This window comes from Grammomys surdaster, unplaced genomic scaffold, assembly GCF_004785775.1.
Source record: "Grammomys surdaster isolate TR1022 unplaced genomic scaffold, NIH_TR_1.0 126048, whole genome shotgun sequence".
NCBI classification, from domain to species: domain Eukaryota; kingdom Metazoa; phylum Chordata; class Mammalia; order Rodentia; family Muridae; genus Grammomys; species Grammomys surdaster.
Window position 1 is genome coordinate 25701 of NW_021620860.1, and position 21372 is coordinate 47072.

Below are 21372 nucleotides of genomic sequence, written 5' to 3' on the forward strand. Positions count from 1 at the left end.
TAGGAATCCTACTTGAGGAAACAGAGGTTCTCCACTGGGCTTTTGGTAGATAGATACTGTAGCCAGAATTTTTCTACTTTGTGGGTTCTTTCTTCTTCCACCCTTTAAGTGCCCTAACACCAGATAGAGAAAAATGGGTAGAAGGGAAAGGGAGTGATAAGAATGTTAGTTACTTCATGCTGATTTAGGATGTCAAGTTCCTTTGGACAACTTTAATCTTCACCTTAGGATATCTAACTTCTTGCTGTTTCTTCTACGCATATGACTACTTAACAATCTGTAACCAACAACAACCAAGTAACAACCAACAACCTATTCACCACTCCTTGGGGCCTTAGTATTTATATACCCTCTGAAGAGTCTCCAGAATTCCACACATTACACAGTCACAGAAACTATCTGTCACTGGTAAAATCACGCCCCTGCTTGAGCATGAGGCAAATCGTAGTCAACTACTGGGTACAATCAGATGCAACCCCATATCCCACACCTGGGATTAAAGTGAAAACATACTATTATAATATTTCTGTGGTTTTTAAAAGAAACTAAAATTCTCATTACAAGATACTGGCTTAATAATTATTTTCTATATTGAATACTAATATTTCATATACTCTTCAGTATACATGTGTTTCCTATAAAGCCAAATGTGACTTCTGTGATCACTACAACCAGCAGATCTCTGGGAGGCAAGAAGGCAGTTTGGTTTAATATGATTAAGTCGCTGGTGTTGGTGCAAATATTGGTAGTCTGATCCTGATGAGTATTTTTAGGAATATTTAAAGACAGCACAAACTGATGAAAACTTTCCTCGTGATAATTAGCTCAATCCCTTGTGCCCAACAAAGCACACACAAATCTCCTTGAGGATCAAGGTAAGCTAAAGAAAGATTGGAGGTGACTACATTGATGCCATCCACAAAGATAGGGTTTGTTTGGTTTTTTTGAAGATAAACAGGGTTTATTGCAGACAATAGTGGGCACCCCTAAGCATGAGAATAGAAAATATCAGAGGAATCATGGTGACAACTTGCATTTTTATGGAAGTTTTAAAATATTTCCAAAGTCTCTGGAACAGTTTGATTGGTGTGTGTGGTTTCCTGTCCAGATGATTAATGGGCCCATGTAGTTTGAGTGTAACAGAAACGGGTAACGCTTTTGTTCTCTCTTCAGAAGCCTTAGTAATCTTATTCAGCACAATGTTCCCAGATCACAGTTTACATAGGTATCAATTAATGATCCTTTGTCACTTCCTGGTGTTGTATCTCATGCCCAGAAACTTGACTCATATTCCAGTCCTCTCACCAGTTAACTACTAAAGTTCTGGTCCTCAATTTTAGAAGCTACTGATTATCATGGGAAGTCTAGTTTTTCAAGCCCACTAATAGCTAACAAGAGCTTGTAAGAGGAACAGGGTTTATTACAGAATGTAGTGGGCACCCCTGAGCATGAGAATGGACAACCCCAGAGGAATCGTGGTGCCAACCTGTATTTTTATATAAGTTTAAAAATCTTTCCGAAGTCTCTGGAACAGTTTCATTGATGTGTAGGATTTCCTGTCCATATAGTAATTTAATAATTTTTTTAATTTTTAAAATTTTGATTGTATATATTCACTGAACATGGTACTCTTCTATAAGACACTTTCTCACAATATACAATGTATGGTAAGCCCACTCCCCCATACCCTCCCTCTCTGACTAATCTCTTTTGTGACTGTAGCATTTTACTTTTGCTTTCATGTTGTATAGATATACAATTCAATTACCTATATAAAATATAGGGATCACAAATAAAAAGAGACGCACAATATTTATCTGAGACTGGCTTAATTTGTTTAGTATATCTTCAGTTGGATCTGTTTTTCTACAAATGTGTCCAAACCCCTTAGGTCAGTTCCTTAACTTTGCCATTGTGAGCAGTGATGTGGTAAACATGGTTGTGCAAGTGTCTGAATACATCTTTTCCTATCCACATATATTTGAGTGATTTCTTAACTAAATTATCAATATGGAACCCCAAATCAAGAATACATTGTCATCTTAAATTTTGCCTCCAATGTGACTGATTAAAAATACAAATACAAATGATGGTCTAACTTGGCTTCTTTACTAATAGTAACTCCTTATAGTATCTTCAAAGATTTTCCATTATCAATATTCATGTTATCAATATTAGTGTTATTTTTTTTATTTTTGCTTGTATTTAAATTTATTCCATTCAGAATGCATAGGTCCCTTGAATTGTTTCAATTCTCCTTTAAGAAGCAGATTCCCTTCAAGATAGGTTTTATAGATTGATTATATGTGACACCTTCCATAAAAATAGGTTCTATAGATCAACTAAGAAAAACAAGCTCATGATAAAGGAGAGGAACACATGTGGTCTTGGCCACAAGGTACATAAAGGTCATGTGGCTATTAATCACATCTGCTCTCATGCTTCTGGGTAGAAACAGACTACGCATCTCTTTCTTTGAAGGAACAATGCTGTATGTTTAACATTCCAGGTTCCCCTATCTGTGAGCACAAAGATCTCTGTGTCTCTTCCAACCAAATATTTATAACCAGGTATAGATAAGCAACAGGGAAAGATAAGAATAAGCAAACAAACAAGGTAAAATTAAAGCAACGATAGACATTTTTATTACTCCATATATTGTTCTGAATATAGGAATCATTTTACAACAGGCTCAACAATATTATTCAATGTATGTTCTGAAATATGTATGTGAAACTTGATTTTAATATGCAGTAACATAGATGAGTCCAAAATCAGGTCATTTTTTTTTCTCTGTTAAAACTAGCTATTTGTGTCTCTATTTAGATAAAGATATTTTCACACACACACAAAAAGGTCAGGATGAAACATACCTACTTGCAGTATATTTTAGCTACATATAGAATATATAACAGGTATTTATACAAGAAAATTTACATAGCGTAAGTGATACCTGACCAGAAAAGCCTGGTTTGCTTACCACGCCTTTAAAGTACCTATTGCCACCAGGCATCTGGTTACTTGAATTTTCAATTGCATTGATCCTGATCTTGGATTGCAAATGTCAGCTATGTTCATTTCTGTTTCCATAGTGCTTATTTGAGTTCTTTCATTACGTTACCATAAAAAGATAGAAAAATAAATAGCTTTAAGGGGAAGAAAGTTCTATAGCAGGAAACAACTTATTCACAACCTTTCTACTCTGTGTGATGAAAGAGGGATTCGTAAATGCGGTCCAGATGTTAAAACTCAATTGTACTTACACAGATTGTGGGCGGAACTGATCTAGTATGTGTAATGATGATTTCCCCACTTCTGAGTTTCTTTTGTAATGTCACTCAGGGGAAGGATCTCTATACAGTAATTTCTCAATGTACTTCAAGCTAGAGCAGCTATTCTTACCCAGGTGAATCTGTCAGTGTTGGGAATAGCTTACAGCAGGAAAGAGTGTTTTCAATGCTTACAAGCCCATTGTTTCTAATTCAGAATTTCTCTATTAGTCATGTACCATTGATTAAAATTTCATTAATTTGCAATCTATGCTCTTAGTTGAAATGAACACAAATGCATGTAATATAGACAATTAAAGGGGTTGGGTCTCAAACTTTAATGCCGGTTGAGAGACTTGGAAAAGGTTCAGAGTCTTCTGAGGCTTTACTCCAGACCAATTAAATACTCCAGACCAATTAAATAAGGTTAGTTCTGGGCAGAAGCCAAGAACTGGCCAGTTTGCAACAGTCTTCAGGGTGGTTCTACCATGCAGCCAACCATGGGCACTTCTGGCTCAGGAACTGGTAGTATCTATCTGTAGACTATGACAAGAATGTATCTTCTCTTTTGGCACTGGAGAGATGGCTCAGCAGGTGCTGTAGTTGCAGAAAAAGATCAGCCACGTCAAGCACTCACAACTTGCCTTTCCCTCCAGCTCTGATGTCCTCTACTGTCTTCTACAGACAACTACATACATCTGCATACATGTACATGTATGTACACCCTCACAAGACCTACATATGAAAATAGAACTTTAAAAAAAGCCTGAGTATGAGTCATGCCCTCCCCAGAAGCCATAAAACAGTAGATCTTAAAAAGTAACATATTGAGCTTTTTTAGGAGTGTGGAAATGTCTTTCTTAATCTCCTTAAATTTTTATAGAAGTCTATATAACTAACCTTTCACTGGTGCTTTTCTTTGTTATTGTTATATTTTATTAATACACGTGTGTGTGTGTGTATTCTGTTTATGAGTACACGTCCATCCAGTAGAAGACCCAGTTTCTTAGACTGTAAATGATACTGTCATAGAGCTGCGTCACCACAATTTTGGCCTATAGAAGAAGGCCACATAAAATGAGAAGAAAATGAAGAAAGCCAAGATACATGATGCCATGTGATGGCTCTCCTGAAGAAACTAAAACAGGAAAGACACTTAACTGCTGGCTCAGTAACAGTGAACGATAAGCACACCAGGAAAAGGAGCTCTTGTGTTTTATCCACTTTAAATATTTAACCAGGAAAAGACACTTGCATAATGTGGTAATCACCTAATTATTAACATAAACAATAACAAGGAAAGAATGCTGCATGTGAGGACAGCAGCCCCTCAGCAGGGTATAAAAGGGGATGTGAGCAGGGAGACTCCCACTTCCAACCTTCCAACCCACCTTCTTGTAAACCCATCCAGATCCTCCACCTCTAACATCATGGTCAACTCCTGCTGTGGCTCTGTCTGCTCTGAGGAGGGCTGTGGCCAAGGCTGCTGCCAGCCCAGCTGCTGTCAGACTACCTGCTGTAGGACCACCTGCTGTCGCCCCAGCTGCTGTGTGTCCAGCTGTTGCAGGCCCAGCTGCTGTGTGTCCAGCTGTTGCAGACCCCAGTGCTGCCAGTCTGTGTGTTGCCAGCCCACCTGCTGCCGCCCCAGCTGCTGCATTTCTAGCTGCTGCAGGCCTTCTTGCTGCCAACCAAGCTGCTGTGTGTCCAGCTGTTGCAGGCCTTCTTGTTGCATTTCTAGCTGCTGCAGGCCTTCTTGCTGCCGCCCGAGCTGCTGTGTGTCTAGCTGCTGCAGGCCCTGTTGCTGCACCTCTAGCTGCTGCCGCCCCACCTGTTGCATTTCTAGCTGTTGCAGGCCTTCTTGCTGCCGCCCCAGCTGCTGTGTGTCCAGCTGTTGCAGACCCCAGTGCTGCATCTCCAGCTGTTGTCGCCCCATCTGTTGCCAGACTACCTGCTGCAGGACCACCTGCTGCCGCCCAGCATGCTCTAGTGGTTCTTGCTGCTGAGTACTCTCACCCAGTCCCCTGTTCTTCATCACACAAAGTTCCTGATATAGACCATGTGAGTGCTGCGTACCAAGAAGCCCATCATAAAGCCTCTGATACAACTGAGATTGATTTGGACAACAAATATATTTCCACACTCCAGCTTGCTCAGTGTCTGTCTAAAATGAACACACTTGAGCTTTTTAAACTCTTGTGATATTTTGTTCTGTGCTATATTAAAAAAACAAGCTTCCTAATAATAAATTAAAAGTTTAAAGGTACATATGTAAAATGTCATTGTGTCTCCTTATTTTTCTTGCTGAAATTGTCCTCAATTGCCCTTCAATGCCTTAGTAAGATGAGAGTTTATTGGGTCAAATAAGGAACAGTCATGCCACTAGGCTTTTAGACCTCATGACAACAACTATTCTAGCATAGCTACTTTTCTGCACCTTTAGGTTCTTTGTTCCCCTTTTATGGGTGATGAGAGACCGAATAAATATAGAGTCATAATCAATAGTTAGGCTATACCCTCTGAACACATAGCAGCCAAAACAACACATCTGTTTTATAAATTTAATTTTATAAATATAAAAATTATTTGCATATATAAATTAAAACATGTGTAGCCGGGCGGTGGTGGTGCACGCCTTTAATCCCAGCACTTGGGAGGCAGAGGCAGGAGGATTTCTGAGTTCGAGAGTTCGAGGCTAGCCTGGTCTACAGAGTGAGTTCCAGGACAGCCAGGGCTACACAGAGAAACCCTGTCTCGAAAAAAACAAACCAAAACAACAACAACAACAACAAAAACATGTGTTATCTGTTTCTGTGGAATCAGGAATAGACAGGCTGCATTGTCTGTGTTCTTGTGTGTCACACAGCTTCAGAAAAGGTGTCATCTGGCACTGGCGTCTAATGTGATGGGCAACCTGGAAGGGTCCACTTCCGAGTTCATGTCTGTGGTTGCTGAGAACATTTGCTCCCTTGACAGCACTGGGGTGAGAGCCTCTTGTTTCCTACACGGCAGCTGGATTTCTCAAAGCTAAAGGATGCAGGGAGAATATGCAGAGAATTGGTCACCAAGAGGAAAGTCACAGTTTTGTCACTTCTTCCTTAATTGTTGTCATGTGTTGTTAGCTAGAAGTAAATGGCTCACAAATGGGAGCCATTCACATCCTGTGAAAGAGCAGGTAGAGAGAACTGAGGGCCACATTAGGGGCACTCTGCCTCCAGGTAGAATATAATGTCGAGCAAAAGAGGGGAAAGTACAAGTAGTGATAATCTATGCAATACTCACAAAATTTCTGTAAAACTAAACTATGCTGTTTATAGATATCTATTAGAGGGCTAAGAGACCCACAGCCAAATATTTGGTGGAGCTCAGGGAACACTGAGGAAGAGAGGATAGAAGGATTGTAGGAGCCAGGGCATCAGAGACTCCAGGAGAACCTGGCCCACAGAATCAACTAAGCAGGGCTCTTAGAGGCTCACAGAGACTGATAGAGCAATCATGGCACCTACATGGGTCTGTGCTAGGTCCTCTGCATATATGTTGTGATTGCTTAGCTTGGGGGTTTTGTGGGACTTCTAACAATGGGAGTGGGAGTTTCTCTGACTCTTTTGACTGGTTTGGGGACCCTTTTCCTCCTACTCCCTTTGCCTCGTCCATCCTTGACACAGCCAGGTTTGTTCTCAGTGTTATTGTATTGTGTTGTGCCATGTTCAGTTGATATCCCCAGGAGGCATGCTCTTTTCTGAAGAGAAACTGAAGAAGAGTGGATCTGGGGGAGAGGAGAAGTGGTGGCGACACTGAGAGGAGTAGAGGGAGGGGAGGCTGTGTTGGGATGTATTGTATGAGAAAAGAATTTTTTAAAAATTCCAATAACAAATCCCCTCAGAGAGAAAGAAAGAAAAAAAGAAAGAGAGAGAGAGAGAGAGAGAGAGAGAGAGAGAGAGAGAGAGAGGAAGAAAAGAAGAAAGAAGGAAAGGAAGAAAGAAAGAGCGAAACAAAGACCAGCTGGAGTCCTGAGACAGTGAGGCAGTGATTCCTTGGGGTTGTGTGGCTAAGGATGTAGTCAAGACATAAACAGCCATGCTTGGAAGCCTCTTTTGACTTCCTTAAAAGCTACAGTGATGCAAATGGACACATATATTTCTAGTATATGCAAGTTTTTATAATAATAAAGATTATTTCCAAACAAATGAACTGAAATATTTAGCTATGTTTGAACAGCAAGATTAGATTAAGCAATGAAAATATTTTAAGAGCAAGGAGGAATCAAGCAATGGTTGGGGATTTTTAATACACCTATTACTTACTCTCAAGACTGATAATACTGATTATATATATATATATATATATATATATATATATATATTCATATACTCATATACTCATATATTCATTCATTCATTTAATATGTTCATTCATTCATTACACATTCATTCATTTATTCAATATATATTCATGAGTACTTAATGGAGCTTCTTTTTTTTGTAATGAAAATATATGACTGTTTTCATACAAAATTAAGGTACAAAATTTTGGTTGCAAAGAAATGGGTGGACCAGTAATATCTTGTATATTCCATGAGAAGTGAAGTCATATCTTAAAAATCATACAGAGTTTTGCTTTTCAGTCATGATATGTCTTTCATTGATTGCATACATTTTCTGGTTCTCTACTCTATTTGGATTTTTAATTACAAGAAAGTTAATTGTATTGGAAATATGTGACTTTCCACTGGACACAGTTATTATATTCTCTGTATAGATCATGAGGTTACAAATAAGACACTCCTAGTCATCTAATTATCCATTTTAGCTACAGACAAGATTTATGCCAAGAATTTCTGGGGAAAAAATGATTGTATATACTAACACAATGCTTGACAAGCTATAATCTCAGCCTGTGCCAGGCTTTGGAAAGACACCACCTAGCTCCTAGATGCCAAATAGAGTTGTCTCTTGTCTATTCTAATTGCACTGATGTTATTTAGCTTCTTTCTTTCATTAGGATATTATAAAAAGGTGAAAAAAGTTTAAAGGGAGATAAATTACTCAAGACATTAAACCCCACCTACATAACCAAGTCCAGTCCTGGTCGTCATTACAAGGTTCTGGTTCATTACATTGCCATCAATCATCCATTACGTTTGCTAGACTACCAGAGCAAGGTTCAGCAAGGGCTATGTACAGCGATTTCTGCCCATGTGGGGCTTCCTCTCTAATAACCCAGGGTGCCATCTGTAGCAATGTCTCCCTAGGCTTAAGTTCCACTGTCAGTGCTATGAGTTTGTTAGTCTGCAATGCTTAGAGCTCAGTGTTCCCAATTTAGGGACATTTCCTCTGTGGTTTAGATGCCACTGAATGAAACGTAAGTGATTTTGCAAGTTCTCTTTTGAACAGAAACAGCAGTGTGTTGTGGAAGATTTAAGGAGAGGGACTTCAAGCTTTGTTGCGCACTGGAATAAACTGAAGAAGTTTATAAACAAGGTCTACTAGAACCTACCAGGTGAGCAGCTCTCTTGGAAAAGAGTTGGGCAAAGGCAGTTTTTGACACTTCCCAAATGATTTGATCATGTGCCCAACTAGTTTAGTAGTTGTTATTGTTTATAGATTGTAAGGGGAATGTATTCCACTATTTTAGTTGTTGAGAGTGTGCCTGATTTCATTCTCAAATGTAGTTTTCAGAGTTGGACTTGACCACAGGCCCTTATACATGCTAGACAAGTGTTCAGCAACTGACTTAAACCCCCCACTGCAAGAAGATTCCTTAATTTCCCTGAATCTATAGAGAAAAATCTCCTCTAATAACCAATTGTGTCTTTACTTTTTTACTCAGTTGCTGTGATTCAAGCAATTTACTACTATGGACATACAGATGTGTAAGTCTTTCACTTTCTTTAGCAGAGAAAAGCCTAAAGTAAAAGCATGACAGTTAAGAGTTTGCATAGCAAGCCAATGAGATGAAAGTCTTGCAGTGAGACTTGTCTTTAAATGATCCCAATGATGAGATCATTACCAGCTAGTTTCTGTTTCTTCAGCCTAAGGTAACAAGAGGAGGAAGAACATCTTCTTATCAGAAACTCTAATCACCTAGCCAGTTGGATGGGGATTTTGTACCCTTGAAGTCTCTATTTTGACCACAGTATGAACAGATGCAAGCTAACATCTTTTCATCTAAACACCAATCAATTTCTTGTTACATAATTCTTAAAGGAAAAGCTTAAGGGAGCACTCCAGTCGACGATTGAAACCACCAAGCAGGAGAGTCCTGTGCGTCTGTAAGACCCAGGGCCTCAGCTAACACAGGAAGACCAAGGGCAAGCTAAACTGGTTCCCAACCTTCTAATGCTGTGATCTGTCAGTAGAGTTCTGCATGTTGTGAGGACCACCAACCATATAATTGTTTTCATTGCTACTTCATAATTGTAATTTTCTACTGTTATGAATAGTAACATAAATATCCATGTGTCCTGATAGTCTTAGGCAACCCCTGGGAAAGACAACCTCCAAAGGGGTTATGGCACACAGATTGCAATCATTGAGCTAGAGCAAGAGTTAATGACACGCTGTCTCACAGGAGTTCTGATGGCTTGAAACAAGATGTTATGGCTGCCAGGATCAATTAGAGACAGACGACAGATGACTAAAGAATTAGGCCAAGGGGAACAACTTAAGGACCTTCATTTTATGGTCTAACTCTACTTTGCAGGCAAATTCTTTTTGCAAAAAATGGAAGAAAGAAAGGAAAGAGAGAAAGAAAGAAAGGAAGGAAGAAAGAAAAAAGAAAAGAAAGAAGAAAGGAAGAAATCCAGCCCAACATTTTACCATCCAGCTTACCATCAGGAGGTTATTCTATTCCCAGTTTAAAAATAAATCTGGAAAGTGGATCATAGTCTACACAGGGAGGTATCTGATGTCTAACCTTGACCCACCTGAGTCATTATGATGAGCCATCAAATTAATACAGCTTCATCCTCCTCAGTCATAAGGTAAGATCTTTAGGAATCATAATTACCTAAGTAAGAGTGGACAGTTGTGCCATGTTGTAGCATGAGACAGAAGGACAGAATGACAAGACACATAGTGTCTGGTGAAAATCTTCTAGAAGGAAGCATCCGTAAGATGCTGAGCAGATGGTCCATCAAGAGCTCACAATGAACCCTAAGAGACCAGGAAAAGGAAACTCTTTTTCATCAACCTTGATAATTTAGTCAGGAAAAGAAACATGCCTAATGTGATAATCACCTATTTATTAACATAAACAATAACAAGAAAAGAATGCTGCATGTGAGGACAACAGCCCCTCAGCAGGGTATAAAAGGGGATGTGGGCAGGGAGACTCCCACTTCCAACCTTCCAATCCACCTTCTTGTAAACCCATCCAGATCCTCCACCTCTAACACCATGGTCAACTCTTGTTGTGGCTCTGTCTGCTCTGAGGAGGGCTGTGGCCAAGGCTGCTGCCAGCCCAGCTGCTGCCAGACCACCTGCTGTAGGACCACCTGCTGTCGCCCCAGCTGCTGTGTGTCCAGCTGCTGCAGGCCCAGCTGCTGCCGCCCCACCTGTTGCATTTCTAGCTGTTGCAGGCCTTCCTGCTGCAGGCCCAGCTGCTGTGTGTCCAGCTGTTGCAGGCCCCAGTGCTGCCAGTCTGTGTGCTGCCAGCCCACTTGCTGCCGTCCTAGCTGCTGCATTTCTAGTTGCTGCAGGCCCAGCTGCTGCCGCCCCACCTGTTGCATTTCTAGCTGCTGCAGACCTTCCTGCTGCCGCCCCAGCTGCTGTGTGTCCAGCTGCTGCAGGCCCCAGTGCTGCCAGTCTGTGTGCTGCCAGCCCACCTGCTGCCGCCCCAGCTGCTGCCGCCCTTGCTGTGGTAGTTCCAGCTGTTGTGGATCTAGCTGCTGCCGCCCCACCTGCTGCATTTCCAGCTGCTGCCGCCCCAGCTGTTGCAGGCCCAGCTGCTGTGTGTCCAGTTGCTGCAGACCCCAGTGCTGCATCTCCAGCTGCTGCCGCCCCACCTGCTGCATTTCTAGCTGCTGCCGCCCCACCTGTTGCCAGACCACTTGCTGCAGGACTACCTGTTGCCGCCCAGCATGCTCTAGCTGTTCTTGCTGCTAAGCACTGTCATCCAGAGTCTCCTGTTGTTCCTCCCCCTGTGATGTAGACCATGAGTGAGTTGAGCTCCAAGATGCCAATCAAAGATTCTCTTCCAACAGATAATGATTTTGGCCTCCAAATATACTACCCCTACTCCTGTCTGTTTATTACCTGTCTCTAAAACACCAGAAGCTTAAATTTTCTTCTAAATCTGTGAAGTTTGGCGTTATCCCCATGGACAAATTTGTTCTTTACCATATTCCTAAAAATAGACATCCTCTTATATATTAAATAAATTTGAATTTGCAGGAACACAAATATGAAACATGTCTCATTATTTTTCCTCTCAGATTATTTTCCTCATCTGTCAAGTTCTGAAGTTGATCTCTAAGTACAAAGATAGCACATGAACTCAGATGTGCTAACTCTGATCCCATGGCACACCTCCTCCTATTCAGAAGGATGCTCTCATAGAGTAAAGTTCTCTGTGCTGAAAACTTTCTCTGGTTGAAGGGACAGCAGTAGGTAGGAGATTGAAGACCCTTGGACTGAGTTCTCTCAGTGAGGGGGTTGGGTGAGCACAAGCTGTTACTCATGCAGTCAAGAGACCACACATCACACAGCTTTCTCTAGGTCTTCAGTGGCATGAAGCCCAGCTGCTACTGGAGGTGTTCTGCTCACACCAGTCCAGTTGACTTCTGTCATTCCCTAAGTTCACCTCAATACTTCCTGAGGTCACTTTCCTGATAAACTCCTTTTCTCAACTCCCTGTAGAGAGGCAGGCAGCCCAAGGACAAGCAGCCTAACACCATATTTCCAACCTCAGTGCCCCTTCCTCCCATAGAAGTCCAATACAATACAGAGAGCTCCATGGCTCAGGATCAAGTCTTGATTTTTGCTTCAGTGAACTCTTAATCTTCTAAAGATATTGCCTATTTATTGATTATTTTAAACTCTTTTTAATAATTGAGTTTTAATATATATTCTGGATATTGATTTCTCTGGCCAATAAAGAACTGCCAAAGATTTTTTTCTTTTTCCAGCTTATCTCTTTTGTTTCTTTTGTGATGAGACCCAATTTGCCAATTCTTACCATCATCGTGAAATTTTCTTCTTACATTTTTCTCTTGTGCTTTCAACTTTTCAAATTCTGAGTTAAAACATTTTATCCATTTTGAGTGAGCATTTGTCTAGGGGAAAAGGCAAGGTACCCAACTCAGTCTTCTGCATGTAGATATCGTAGATCTGCACAATTATCTACTCTTACGATGCACTGTCTGTTATGGCTACCATGCCTCTACAAGCCAATTAGAGGCTGAGTGTGCTGCCACAACAACTAATTTAATGAGATAGAAAACAGTAAATCAATTCCATTACCCAAAACCTCCAAATATTCCCTTCCAAATGAAATACCAAACCCCACCTACAATTCTATGGATTTCCTTAAAATTCCATGAACTGTTCCTTGTATGTTTGTAAGGAAGGAAAAGGAGGAGGAGGAGGAGGAGGAGGAGGAGGAGGAAGAGGAGGAGGAGGAGGAGGAGGAGGAGGAGGAGGAGGAGGAGGAAAGGAAGGAAGGAAGGAAGGAAGGAAGGAAGGAAGGAAGGAAGGAAGAAAGAAAGAAAGAAAGAAAGAAAGAAAGAAAGAAAGCAAGCAAGCACAAACTATCAGAAATAGACAAAACTGTCATGAGTGCAAAGAACTTAGGTTTTTGTTATTGTTTTGTTTGTTTTTTGCTTTGTTTGTTTGTTTTTGTTTGGTTTGGTTTGAGTTGGTTTTCTTTTCTGCTATCAGCATTTTCTTATCTATGTTCAGCTGTTGGGTGAATGGCTACAAATGTTATGTTTAAGGATGTTTGTATCTAAGCTGTCAGAGGAGGAATACTGAAAGCAAGCAAATCAATGTCTTGGGCTACAGGATGTGGTAAATGTTCACTACTTTCATTGACAAGCTGTAATAAATCAGATTAAAAGGATAGCTCCCAGACTTCTAAAGGGGATTGTGTTAAGAGTCAATAAAAGCATCTGAAGCTGGAATTTTGTTTTAATTTTTTTCATCCAATACATTTTGATTATGGTTTCCCTTCCCCCAACTCATCCCAGGTCCTTCCCAACTTCCCACCCACACAACAAAAACAGTTTAATTGCACAGTAAATTGTGGATATTATATAAAGTTAGTTATGAAAGATATAACACCCTATGCTAGCTTGAGCAGACAACCTTAAAATTCCACCAATTGCTATCAGTTTTCTAGTATTTCAAGATGTATGTAATGCCTCCTCCTCACGCCACTTGCTTCCAACCAGCAGCAAATTGCAACATTCACTGATGAATTGACAGGAGGTCGAGGCTCTCTCGTTGGTAGCCAGCTCTGTCATCCAGGTTATTCCTCTATCGTTGGCTTTCCATGAACTCATACCAAGTGGGAGAGATTCCTGTGCCAAAACAAACAAACAAACAAATGAACAAACAAAGAAACCACCAGATACTAGCCTTGGCTCAGCACCTGACAAAGACTGAGTCTCTGGCTTCAGCTGCTTTGAGGGACTGAACACTTTTAGCTACAGCATAAGTGATAGCATACATGATCATGGAACCAGATCCTTTCAGGTGATTTCCTCACATGTGACCCCAATGCCAACTGACACTTTTGGTGAAACCTTGGAATACACTAGGAAGCCTGACAGCACCTAATAAATGAAGTACAGAAATTGTGAGATAATGAATGTGTGAAGTTTTTTTGTTGCAACATTTTAAGGAAATAGAAGAGATGTAAATTGCTAATCAATATTTACTGGGTCCCGTACAACACATAGAATGGGAGGAAAGGAATCAAACTCTACAGAGAAACAGATATGTTGGAATAGATGTATTCGTAAGCTCCCAAGACTCAACAGGCTGTTTCCTCGGTGGCCTGGAGACTCAGTTAACTAAGGTGGTATGGGAAGAGCAGACAGTGAGGTGAAGAGAATCACAGAGAAACAGCAGAATCAAACGAGAGTTGGAGCTTTGATGGCAAATATCAGAGTAGATTGTAGCTCTCTGGGAATAAAGGGATAAGATCACAGATAGCCCAGGAGAACCACGTAACTATCAGAATTAATGTGGGACAGCGTGGAGCACTATTACTCATGGGGCTGTGTGGGGACAATTAAGAGATTTTTAGAGTAGCTCATAATTCAAAATAGGCAGCCAAAATTGTCATGGCCATAAATATAGGCTCTGGGTTTTCACAAATATATGAAACTAAACCTACATGAAAATTTATCTTTTAAGAGAGTTTAATAATAAATGAATAAGTAAATATGATATGTATTATTTAATTGGAAGAATATGACCCTTATTCTATAAGCTACTCTTGATTTATTTCTCTAATCTCTGGGTCATCAGTTAAAACAGGATGATCTTGCAGGCTAATAGACCACTTCACACACTCACATACACACACACACACACATACACACACACACACACACACACACAGAGAGAGAGAGAGAGAGAGAGAGAGAGAGAGAGAGAGAGAGAGAGAGAGAGATCTAGGATGGGCTAAGGCTAGCAGGTGGCCTTCCTAAAGGTTGTATTTTCACATTGTCTGCAAGAATGAGCTCAAAGTTCAATGGCAAGGCTCCAAAGAGACTTCATCTCATGTTTGCTTCTTGCAGCTAATATGCCTTTCTTGTCATTATTGAATTAATATAGTAATCCCTGGGCATTAGCTCAACCTATTGATCAGATTTCCTGCAGGTCAACATAGAGATGAATTTCCATGAATTAATGCTATTTAGATAAATTAATGATACTATAAAATTCTTGATTTGATTCAAATAATTTTAGGGAGAAAGTTTTAAGAGATGGTCTTAGTTGCTTTTCTAGAAAGATGCAACAAAGTTAGAATCAAGAAAAGAATGTGCCCAATCCTCATATAGTAAATAAAAGGTGCATAATAAGAAGTACAATGAGCTTTCACAGTTACACTAAAAAGAGAAATAGACCTGGGACAAATTTGTGTTGAAGGGAAAACATTTAGGTCCAAGGATAAAGCCACATGTGTGCACTATCATAAGGCAAGACCATGTAAAAAGCTGTTGCTTTGGACTTATGATGAACATATTAAAAGGAAACACTGCTTTGAACTTAATATCAACATTCTTCTGTAACTCCCATTTTATCTAACATTTTATCTCTGAGGTAATTTTCTAAAGAGCTTTTTGTCTAAGAGGTATAAAAAGGCTGGTCAAATGGTTTGGCTTGAGGAACTCTGCTCCATCCACGCACCCACCCATCCACCCAAATGTATATGTGTGACCGCACATACATGTGTAGGTATATGTGTGTGTATGTAAGCATGCATGAATAAGGCAGGCGGTTGGGCCCAGCAGAAGTGTGAATTTGTTTAAGTGCAAATGAGAATGTAAATGAAAACGTAACCGTATGTGTGAATGTATATTTGTCTGTACATAATTGCCTGTATAAAGCCCGTGTTTATGGGGACCTACTTAGAATAGTCAAGTCCCAAAAATAAACCCAGTGTGTATCTGCAGATGCACACAATGGAGAATTATACACCCAGCAGGAAAAATAAAATCCTGCTATTTGCAGAAATAGAAGCACAGCACACAATGTTACGCAAAACAAGTGAGCCTCAGGAAGAGAATCATGGGATGTCGTCTCATATATGTAAAATTTACCCCAAAAGGACTGAAAAAGTAGGAGAACTGAGCTGGAAAAGGATTAGGGTCATCAGGAGGGCAGAGGGGTTATGACTGTCAGGGAGGATAAGCCAGCACACCTGAGACAGGATCCCTTTTTATACATATGAAAGTGTCATAACGAGATCCCTTATATTGTTAAATTATTAAATACTAAGTAAAAACATTCTGACTTTTCTTTACATCAACAAAAAGACTGAAGATGGCTAGTGTAACACAACCGTACAAATATTGAACTCCATCTACAGGTTCATGAGATAGATCAAAGCAGTAAGCAGCAATCCTGAGATTCGGCCTTGAAACCAAACAGTCATTGTGTTGTCTCCATATGGGTGCTGAGTGACACACGCATAGGGGCATGGGATCCTTGAGTTGCTTCAGCCTTGAGGCTGTCTCAGGCATGGTGGAGAGCAGTGGTGGACCTGAAGAAGTTACTTGGGTATTAAAATGGAAAAGATCATACCAGGCAAAGAGGAAGCCACTGGGGAACACAAAAAGCAGAACAGCACGGGAGACAAGTAGCTCCTGTGACACCCACGGACTCAGGACAGTCACAGTGACACCCTTCTTCTTGGGAGGAAGTGTGGGAGAGCATGTGATCACTGCTGGAGCTCTGTGTTCAGTGGCTTCACTCTCCGTTCCACAGAGCACTCTGCCACTGGAGGTGATCAGGGGGATGTGTGTGCGTGCCAAGAGATCTTCCTATATAGGAAGATGAATGCAGAGGGAACAGGGCAGACACTCCTGAAGTCATCTGCTGTGCCCTTGGCATTGTTAGAGATGAGCCAAATAAGAAGGAAAGATGAGACAGACGTATGCTTGTAAAACTATGATTTATTTAAGATATGGGGGGAGTATTTGTTTTTGAAAATGGGGAAGGAAACAAAGTATGGGGATGAGATCTGTTTACAGATTTCACACGCAAAAAAATCCATCTTGCGTTCATTGACAAAGAAACAGGGATAATGTAGTTAGAAGGTTAAAAATCAGTATGTTAAGAGAGAGGCTTTGAGTGGCATCTTGGGCTTGCGTTCACACATGGTCTACATCAGGACTGCTGGGTGATGAAGAACAGGAGACTGTCGGGGAGAATGCTCAGCAACAAGAACAGCTAGAGCATGCTGGGCGGCAACAGGTGGTCCTGCAGCAGGTGGTCTGGCAACAGGTGGGGCGGCAGCAGCTGGAGATGCAGCACTGGGGTCTGCAGCAACTGGACACACAGCAGCTGGGCCTGCAGCAGCTGGAAATGCAACAGGTGGGACGGCAGCAGCTAGATCCACAACAGCTGGAACTACCACAGCAGGGGCGGCAGCAGCTGGGGCGGCAGCAGGTGGGCTGGCAGCACACAGACTGGCAGCACTGGGGCCTGCAACAGCTGGACACGCAGCAGCTGGGGCGGCAGCAGGAAGGCCTGCAGCAGCTAGAAATGCAACAGGTGGGGCGGCAGCAGCTGGAGGTGCAGCACTGGGGCCTGCAGCAGCTAGACACACAGCAGCTTGGGCGGCAGCAGCAGGAGGGCCTACAGCAACTAGAAATGCAGCAAGGCCTGCAGCAGCTGGACACACAGCAGCTGGGCCTGCAACAGCTGGACACACAGCAGCTGGGCCTGCAACAGCTGGACACACAGCAGCTGGGGCGGCAGCAGGTGGTCCTACAGCAGGTAGTCTGGCAGCAGCTGGGCTGGCAGGAGCCTTGGCCACAGCCCTCCTCAGAGCAGACAGAGCCACAACAGGAGCTGACCATGGTGTTAGAGGTGGAGGATCTGGATGGGTTTACAAGAAGGTGGGTTGGAAGGTTGGAAGTGGGAGTCTCCCCACCCACATCCCCTTTTATACCCTGCTGAGGGGCTGCTGTCCTCACATGCAGCATTCTTTCCTTGTTATTGTGTTAATAAACATGTGGTTATCAAATCAAGCAAGTTTCATTTCCTGTCTAAATTATCAAGGTAGATGGAAAACAGTTTCTTTTCCTGTGTTAAGAGTCACCATCAGCTCTTGATTAACTATATCCTAAATGTCTTCCTTGCCTTAATTTCTTCCAGCTGTCACATGACCCTGTGTGTCTAGTCACTATATGATTCAGTCTCATGGTAGATGGCTCTGCTGTCTGCCCTTAGATAATCATGATTACTAAAGACTCAAAATTGTTTCTAGTAATGTTGGAGGATAAAGATTCATCATTCCAACAGCTCATCCACAGTGGGACATGTGGGTACTAAGGATTTGAATATCAAAACCACAGACATGAACAAAGAAAGATATTCCCCCTCTGACTCCTACATTTTCTGTACCAATTTCAAAGTGGGAAACTGAATAGGGAAATGTGGATGTTTATCCACAACCCCCCTTTTGTCAGAAAACCTTTAATTGCTGTTTATGAGGCCTGTATTTCCTGTGGGTCACAGACCTCAAGTGACCTCACAAAATTCAGGTCTCTCTGCTCTGGCCACTGGAATTATTTCTTTCCATTTTTGTCTACTGTCTTTCGCTTAACAGAACATATGAGGTTATACTCTAACTTTTCCAAAGTTTACCTTGCAACATTTAATTAGGTAACACTGCCACTTATGCTAATTTAAACCCAAATGTTATGTTTTCTGATGGATCTGAGCTGGAGACTCTCCTGTTTCATGTTTCTAGTGGTAGACTAGACTCCCTTCTTAATGTACATTTTATAAATGTATATACATATGTATGGATTTTATGATTATTTGTTACACATACATATGTGATATATGTATAATACATATATGATGTATGCATTCATATCAAATAGTTACATATTTAAATACACATTTAAATATTCACATATTTAAGTATGCAAATATTTTAAGTGTGCATATGTAACATATGTAAATTGAATGCTTATATGTATCTAATGCTGGACACAGTAAATGCTTAAAGGCCATGAGCAACCATCCAATCAGCCAGATGAATTATCTTTCAAAAATGAGCAATGCTTCAGTCCCTCTGCTATCCTCTGTTAGTCAAGAAGCAGACAGACAGGGAGTAACAGCGTAATAATACCATTACGTTTCTTAATTAGGACCATTTAGTGGCCAGGACTTTTGCAATACTTTTATGACATTAATTTGCTCAGCCAACACTTAGTCTACAGTCTTTTTCTCATATTCTGATATTTGTAGAACTTGAAAAGATGAAGGATTTAAATAAGTATATGTCCTGGATGAGAGTTTCCCAGGAATGCTACAGTAACAAGGACACCTCTGCTTCCACGTGATCATGCGTAGGAAGATTTCTTGGTTACTAGTAGAGTTATAGAGCCCATTCCCAGCTTGCACATGTAGAACATAACTCCTGTACCTAAGGCTGGAGATCACTGTTGGAGAGGGAGTAGAAACATAGCTACAGCCAGAGCTTCAGGGAATTTGCTGTGAGATTGTGACTCCTAGGAATGTCAGAAGCTCCACCCATAGAGTCTCACCAACATTGCTGCCTAAACATGAGTTGAACCACAACAACGGCGATTGACTTGTGGACATGGATGGGGGAAAGCTCATAATGTCTCAACCTTACACAAAGCAGTACAGGGAACTTAGGAATGATCCAAGTGGGAGAATCATCTTTCCCATGGAAGAATACATCAACTGGCTATCCAATGCCATATTGTCATCTCTGAAATACATGCATACAAGTAACATTACACAGGCTGAACAGTTTGTATTTATGTATTCAAGAATTTATATAAACACTAATCATATATATACACACAGAGAAAATGGTATAATTGTATTATAACTTCAAAACACAAGACAGCAAAAATCATCATCATCATCTTTTGGGCTGAGTATATAGTTCTTTGGTACAAGGCTTGCCTAGCACCACACAAAGTACTGGGCTCAAAGACATACCAAAATTTAAAAAAATGAATACCTTTTCCTCACTTAAATAGGCAGAGTAATATTCTCATTGTGGGCTAGTATAGAGATACCCATTGTCTCTAAACCAGTGCTTCTTATGTTTGGCTGCATGGGAGACATCCACAGAGGATTATAATCTGTCAAATTCTGTCTCATGCCCTGAACAATATCCTTTTAACTAGTCTGAGTATCAGTAACTTTTAGAAGTTCACAGGAGATTCCAGTGAACCCTTAGACTTGCTGCAATTCCCTCACTAAACTGCCCGCATGGCCTGCGTTTGTATAACTTGTAATATTCAAAAGTTTCTTGGACCACTACACAGTGAAATAATGCTGTCTCTTCATTATACTAGGCAAATCTCATATCAAATACAACAGATTCACACTGATGACAATAGACCAACATGGAATGAAGTCTTCTGACTGGATTTGTTTTAAAAGTAGAAACCACCAAACAGAGGAGACACGGGAGTACTATACAAGCAATTTGAATTAACAATAGTAAGCCAACCCCATGAAGGCAAAGCTTGATTCTCTATTGTTCTGTCTCACTGATGTTGTTCATGTCCTGTGAGCACTAGAGGGATACAAAACAGTCAGGAGGATGCTTGGTGTTTCAGTCTACTGTGTTCAAAGTGCACGGGTTCTAAATCACACACACACACAAAAAAAAAAAACACACACACGAGAGAGAGAGAGAGAGAGAGAGAGAGAGAGAGAGAGAGAGAGAGAGAGAGAGAGAGAGAAACACAGGCACCCCAGACACACACAGGCACACACAGACACACACACACACACTCATAATTTGTTATTAGTCAAATCACCACTATGAAAACATATCTTTTGTTCTGTTTTCTGTCCATAACTAAGATGAGCACAGATACATGTTATGTGGGTAGTTCAGTGATGCAGACCTCAGGTTTCACTGTCCATTGGGATGATCCGAGGAGGCCCATTAACTACGGACACCAAGTCCAAGCACACAGCAAATAAATGAAATGTCTTCTACAAAGGAGCCAGACACTGTCACTTGTACCTTCCCCAACCCTGGAATTTCTACCTTGAGCCACTAAAGACCTGTGCTGGAGGAAGGTTTGTGAGTCTGTATACATTAATTTCCAGTGAAAATCCATGGTCATTTTACCTACAAGGAAAGGGCTTACTTAATCTTTTCAAACAGAAATCAAAATTTTTTTAAAATCAATTAACATAGTCTTCATCCAATATCTTTATTTCATATGTGGTCTCTCTAATAACAGTGAATCAAAACAACAACAACAACAACAACAATTCTCCTATGTGTAGGACGTGTTCATACATATGATCTACAACTACAAGCTAATGAAAACACAAACAGATCAAATGTTTGCTAAGTAAGTATGATAAAAATTTATGCAATATGCTTGGTCATTAAATAGTCTTAATTAAGACTT

At 40.9% G+C, this 21372-nt stretch overlaps 2 protein-coding genes across 6 annotated transcripts; one reads left to right on the forward strand and one right to left on the reverse strand.

Annotated features, from left to right (window-relative positions):
* Positions 1 to 4699: 4699 nt before the first annotated feature.
* On the forward strand, positions 4700 to 11371 carry LOC114610445 (keratin-associated protein 4-2-like). Of its 3 annotated transcripts, none has more exons than XM_028754996.1 (3): positions 4700 to 4986; positions 10756 to 10896; positions 11182 to 11371. In XM_028754996.1, exons 1-3 carry the CDS (start codon positions 4700 to 4702, stop codon positions 11369 to 11371), a joined length of 618 nt encoding a protein of 205 aa, XP_028610829.1. The 3 variants fall into 3 exon arrangements, with proteins under 3 accessions (XP_028610829.1, XP_028610832.1, XP_028610831.1); XM_028754999.1 differs by lacking the exon at positions 4700 to 4986 and adding an exon at positions 11011 to 11144 and having other exon boundaries at positions 10664 to 10965; positions 11250 to 11371; XM_028754998.1 differs by lacking the exon at positions 4700 to 4986 and having other exon boundaries at positions 10664 to 10785; positions 10846 to 10965; positions 11011 to 11371.
* Positions 11372 to 17154: 5783 nt separating this feature from the next.
* On the reverse strand, positions 17155 to 18266 carry LOC114610518 (keratin-associated protein 4-7-like). 3 transcript variants are annotated; one of them, XM_028755109.1, is made up of 2 exons: positions 18257 to 18266; positions 17155 to 17750 (listed from the first exon to the last, which is right to left on the reverse strand). In XM_028755109.1, the coding sequence occupies exons 1-2, from the start codon at positions 18264 to 18266 to the stop codon at positions 17155 to 17157; spliced, it is 606 nt and encodes a 201-aa protein (XP_028610942.1). The 3 variants fall into 3 exon arrangements, with proteins under 3 accessions (XP_028610942.1, XP_028610943.1, XP_028610941.1); XM_028755110.1 differs by lacking the exon at positions 18257 to 18266 and having other exon boundaries at positions 17155 to 17530; positions 17621 to 17802; XM_028755108.1 differs by lacking the exon at positions 18257 to 18266 and having other exon boundaries at positions 17155 to 17802.
* Positions 18267 to 21372: the final 3106 nt, after the last annotated feature.

Bases quoted from the DNA above. Each gene is read 5' to 3' on its own strand.
- LOC114610445 (XM_028754996.1), top strand. From the start codon at position 4,700: ATGGTCAACTCCTGCTGTGGCTCTGTCTGCTCTGAGGAGGGCTGTGGC. The intron at 4,987-10,755 runs GCCTTCTTGTTG...CACCTGCTGTAG, and splicing joins TGTGTGTCCAGCTGTTGCAG to GACCACCTGCTGTCGCCCCA. The intron at 10,897-11,181 runs GTGCTGCCAGTC...CTGCATTTCCAG, and splicing joins TCCAGCTGTTGCAGGCCCCA to CTGCTGCCGCCCCAGCTGTT.
- LOC114610518 (XM_028755108.1), bottom strand. From the start codon at position 17,802: ATGGTCAGCTCCTGTTGTGGCTCTGTCTGCTCTGAGGAGGGCTGTGGC.